The 5,549-nt window shown below is 36.7% G+C and overlaps 1 protein-coding gene across 1 annotated transcript; it reads right to left on the reverse strand.

Annotated features, from left to right (window-relative positions):
- Positions 1-4,415: 4,415 nt before the first annotated feature.
- Positions 4,416-5,108, reverse strand: LOC140140384 (uncharacterized). The gene has a single exon (XM_072162144.1). The coding sequence runs from the start codon at positions 5,106-5,108 to the stop codon at positions 4,416-4,418; it is 693 nt and encodes a 230-aa protein (XP_072018245.1).
- Between the last annotated feature and the right edge of the window lie 441 nt (positions 5,109-5,549).

The raw sequence follows: 5,549 nt of genomic DNA on the forward strand, positions 1-5,549 counted from the left end.
CTGTGCCAAATTTAACTTTCACCATGTTCTTGTAAGCTTGAAAACTAGGTTTGACATCTTGAAATTTGCATCTATGAATATAATATTTCAAACATAAAACAAGAAAGTTGATGGCATTTTTGTGCTCAGATTCTTCAACATCCAAACCAAACATTTTCTGAAAATTTGAGAATCCAAAACACTCACCGGTTTTACTTTTAATCAAGGCACTCAAGCTATCCCACAGACAAGTAATTTTTTAACACTTTCATCTGAATAATCTTAAATCTACTTTTTTTTGCGACGTGCACATTTACTGGTTTGGTATGATAATTTGTCATTAGAGCTCTTTCACATACAACAGCATTTGAGGGAGCTCACGACTGAACACAAATGCATAAATGGAGCCGAAAACACCGTGAACCAGGACAGGAAATCATCTAACAATACATTGTTGTTCCAAAATAATTTAGGCCTAATTCTTGCAAATGAGAGAGCCCAAACTACCAATGCACCAGTAGGCCTACTATCAAAACAACACGGAGCCGAAACACCGGGAACCACCACAGGAAACCATCCAAAAATGCATCCAATGTTCCAAAATAATTTAAATCTTGCAAAGTAACAAAAACATATGAAAGCACAAATCAACCAATGCACAATTAGGGATTGTTCATTAATACTTTGGTAGGGGGGCTGGTCTAACTCAAATTTTTCGCTCGAAAACTTTTTGACCCCCCTCAATGGACCGCTAAACTTTTTGACCCCCTCTTTGACAGACAAAACTTTTTGACCCCCCCCTTATCGTATAACAAACATTATACTTAATAATGTTGTTTCCAGTGGTGTGGTATCTGGGTACACAGGTATCAGTTTTGGCCCCAAAAGACCGTGGCACCTGGGCCTGTGCCCACTCTGTCTTATGGTAAATATACCCATTGGCCTATGTGTACAAAATAATTTTGCAATGAGATATAGTAAACTATTTATTTGCAATATTTTCTTGATTTAGTTGTATTTTGATCAGATTGGTACATAATCATGTTTGTAGCCTATTTTGAAAAGATATAAAATTCTATGATAAAAAGTGCCAGTATTTCTTAGACAACCCAGATGTTGCATGTTGCTGATCATCTTTGATGTTATATTAATTAATAGATATGTGTACACTAAGTGCCATCATTTTTTCAAAGAAAAGCACTGAAAACCAAAACTTGCCCATGTTAAAAGTGATATAGAGGGTCTCAATGCGCGCGAAGCGCGCAAAAATGTTGGGTTTTTAAAGGGAAAACTTTTTTGACCCCCTTCCCACCACCTAAAACTTTTGGTCCCCCCTCTTTTAAGGTCCAAAACTTTTTGGCCCCCTCCCTTTTACCAGCCCCCCACCAAAGTATTTCTGAACACTCCCTTACTATCAAAACAACACGATACCGAAAACATCGGGAACCACCATAGGAAACCATCCAAAAATGCATTTTTGTTTTTGTTCCATTATAATTTTAATCTTGAAAAATAACAAAAACACATCAAAGTACAAACCTGCAAATTCATAATTATTATCAAAACGACCTGGAGCCTAACCCCGGGAACCACCACAGGAAACCATCCAAACATTGCATTTTTGTTCCAAAATAAATTAGAATAATAAAATTAAAAACACATGAAAAAGAAATTCAATCATCAGAAATAGCTCATTTTTATACAAAATCATTGTTTTGATTTATTCAAATTACAAAAACCAATGAAAACAAAGATCGTGCAATGTTTTGTATGTTCAAAACAATATGGAGCCTAAAACACTGGGAACCACCGCTGGAAACCATCTAAAAATCTCATTTTTGTTCAAAAATAATACAAATCTAAAAATCTTCAAAAAATGATAATGCCAACCCCTGCCAGATTGACACTTGCCAACCTGGTACAATTGGCAGATGCCAATGATTTCTGACACTCTGGATATTGATGGCAAATGCCAATTTGGCCTGTGACTGCAAATGCCTGGTTGTGCGTACCCCTTGCACATTCTTCTTGGCCGAACCTGGCAAATGCCACATTGGCATGCAGTTGGCAAGTGCCAACCTGGCACTATGTGGCATATTTTCCCTGTGATGTGGAGGGAGCGTAACCAAGCTAGTTTTGTACGAGACTACGGTTTGCGATCGTGGCTGACATAAAGTCATAATCTTAAAAAATTATGACTTTATGTCGGACCAACAGAAAATCGTCCTGTTTTACTACAAATAGGACGAATTTGACAGTTTGCTCATAGATTTAAGTTAGAACATGTGTAAGTATTACAAATATGCCAAAAATCGGTTTTGAAAAAATAAAGGTAAATTCTGAAAAAGATCGTACATTATGACTTTAAAGTGACCATGGAAATAAGACCAAGCGCGCAGCAGTGTTCTGAATACGCTGTAGACGTGCAATCCGATTAATGAGGGAAAACGAAAGAAACCCCGCTGGCTATCTTAGCCCGCTTGATTTTGGTGTATGGTGTTTTATGGATAGATGATTTTTAAATCCTCTATAGAACACCAATGTCATTAAATTAATTAAAAAATTGATTTGTTTCCTACAAACACAACATTCAGGTTTTAAAATATCGTATATAATGGACTTAACCAAAATTGGTGTATATACTTGGTGGTATCACCGTGGTTTTACTTGCTATGATGATGCATTCGGTAGACAATAAAATTATTGTGTTTATACTTTTGATAAGGAAATCAAAATGTTATATTTTAACAGCAATTCGTGTTACGTGCAGAAGTGTAAAGAACAACAACCACAACCAAAGCAAACCAATCCAAACAACAACCCAGCAAACACAAAACGTTTTCGACATCATTCGCAAAAGGTTATAAAAGGTTGTCAGAAAACGTTTAAATGTCGGGTTATATAAAGGGTATATTAACAGTATAAAACGTTTTCATAACCTTAAAAAACTTTTTATGATAATCTACTGCTCAGCAAACAAAAATGTTTTACAGAAAACGTTTAAATGTCGGGTTATATAAAGGGTATAAAAACGTTATAATAACATTCCAAAAACATTCTTGAAAACTTGATACAAAACATTCTAAACAGAATGTTATTTTGGGGAGTTGAAAAATATTTTGCGAAAAATGTTTGCCCAAAATATTTTCAATAACGTTTTAAAAACTTTTTCATGACCTTTGTATAACCCGACATTTAAATGTTATTAAAAGGTTTTGAAAAAAACATTTTAAGAACATTTCTGTGTTTGCTGGATTCAAACATTTTAACATAATGTTATTTAAGTATTGACACAATATTTGGCAAAAATGTTTGTAAAAATAGTTTACAATAACGTTTTGTGAAAACATTTAAAAATATTGTTGTAGTGTGTTTTCATACAAAACGTTTTAAAACGTTATCATTACCTTTATATAACCCGACATTTTAATGTTATTAAAACGTTTTTACCTAAACCAAAAGCCAAAATATAACTTATTTAAAACGTTTTTAAAACGTTTTTGTGTTTGCTGGGAACATAATAAATACAAAAACATACAAGGCAGCTCATACTAGATTAGACCTTACAAATATCTACTGAAGATACCAGCATTTACAATAATAGTTGGAGCTCTCTGCTGAAGATAGCTGGTACTGGGTCTGGCAAATGCTGCTATCTACTGAAGATAGCACGCACTGGATCTACCAAAATGCAGCTATAAGTTATCGCATACAGATCTAGCAAACCCTGTTATCTTCTGAAGATAGCGCATCTGTTTAGCAAATGCCGAAGATAACTCAAACTAGATTTAGGAGATACTGCTCATGCGCGTATTCTGGGGGGGGGGCTTTGGGGGCGCCAGCCCCCCCGGGCAAAAGCAGGGGGCGGCCAAAATGAAGGGCCGGCGGAAGAAGAAGGGGCGGCAAAAACAGGGGCGGCAAAAACGAAGGGGGCGGCAAGAAGGCAAATAAATAAAGCAAAAATTTTTTTGAAAAAATGGTACTATACATCAAAATGTGCTGCTTTTAGGGCGCTAGCGTCTGAAACCCCCTTTTTTTTTTGCTCTTCACTTTTTCAAACGACCGAGAATAAAATTGGGTCAACCTTTTCGGGCTGTTGAGGAAGGGGCGGCAAAATTGAATTTTCTTCAGCCCTCGGGGTTGGTGCGGCCACGGTACGCCACTGCTGCTGTATACTGAAGACTGCTCAAACCAGATGTAGCAAATGCTGCTATCTATTATAGACGATAATTTATAGTCAGACAAATTTGTTATCTGCTAGCATTTTATCGTAATCCGCTGACATTTTAAGGTTAAAAGGAAGATCTGAATTCATCACCACTTTTTGCTGCACAAAGATTAAGAATAAAGTAAGGCGATAATAGAAAAAAAAAGTGAAAATAAAATTTAAAACCAGATATTGTGTAAAATCATGCCTTTCCAAATTGTATTTACTATTAGCATTTAAAACGTTGCTCATAGAGTTTGCTGTAGTACTGCATTGACAAGCTTGCTACTTTAACTACATCTTCAGGTAACTCATCTTGGTTTGGCATGGGGGTAGGCTTACCAAATCCAGTAGTTTTAAAGGTAGATTCATGAGCTATTTGGATAGACCCGAGTCCCTCCTTTCCATTGATCCATTTGGTTAACATAACCTCGTGACCAGAGGGCCAAGTTAACAAGGAATCACTGAACGGAATATCTAATGCATCACAGTAGGCTCTCATCATTCGTGGGGTGTCGGCTAAAAGATCATCAGCATCAATGATAATTGGCTCTGATTCCAGCTCTTTCTTGACGTATTCTACAAGATCATACATCTCCTTGAAGAAAAACCCGGCCGGAATCAGATGTGGGATCATCTCTTCTAAACGTTTTGGAACTGGCAATGGCTCCATCATGTTCTTAAATGACATAAACACCTTCAAAGGATGACGAATGAGAAAGGTGTGGCGATACCCCTTGGGAAGAGCATCATAGTGGCCATCAATGCCTTGGACCATATCTTTGACGAAGATTAATTTCTTTCCGGGATATTCTTCCTCCAAGCGTTCTCTAAGCGAAGAAAAACTGTGCTTGGACGCCTCGTAAAAGTTATCTCCAAGCTCACTCCCCGGCTCACTTGAATCACTAGGTGACGGCGGCATTTGGTCTTTCATCTGACTCTGAATTATATAATTTATGTTCATTTGATTGATGAACAAAGACGAGAAAGAAAACAAATGTAATATTAAATTAGAATCACACAAATAATAACTGGGCTGGCGTTTTAGAGAGATTACGGTCCCGTATCTCCTGGGCCCTATCTCACGATCCTAAAAACGCTAAGTCCATGCATCATCATGATCATTGATTAGTTTTATGACTCTAATTTAATATTTACTTATACGTATTGACAACCTTCACAAACAAAACAAAACAAAGGTAAAATAATAAATTATCTCATTGCAAATGTTCATAAATTAATAATATCGGTATTAAAATTCAACTCAACTATTAGCAATCAGTGGCGTAACCAGGGGGGGGGGCAAGCTGCCCCCGGGCACAAAAAAACTGGGAAGAAGAGCAAAAAAAATTGGGAAGGGGGA

This window comes from Amphiura filiformis, chromosome 19 (assembly GCF_039555335.1).
Source record: "Amphiura filiformis chromosome 19, Afil_fr2py, whole genome shotgun sequence".
Classification (NCBI taxonomy): Eukaryota; Metazoa; Echinodermata; class Ophiuroidea; order Amphilepidida; family Amphiuridae; genus Amphiura; species Amphiura filiformis.

Bases quoted from the DNA above. Each gene is read 5' to 3' on its own strand.
- LOC140140384 (XM_072162144.1), bottom strand. From the start codon at position 5,108: ATGCCGCCGTCACCTAGTGATTCAAGTGAGCCGGGGAGTGAGCTTGGA.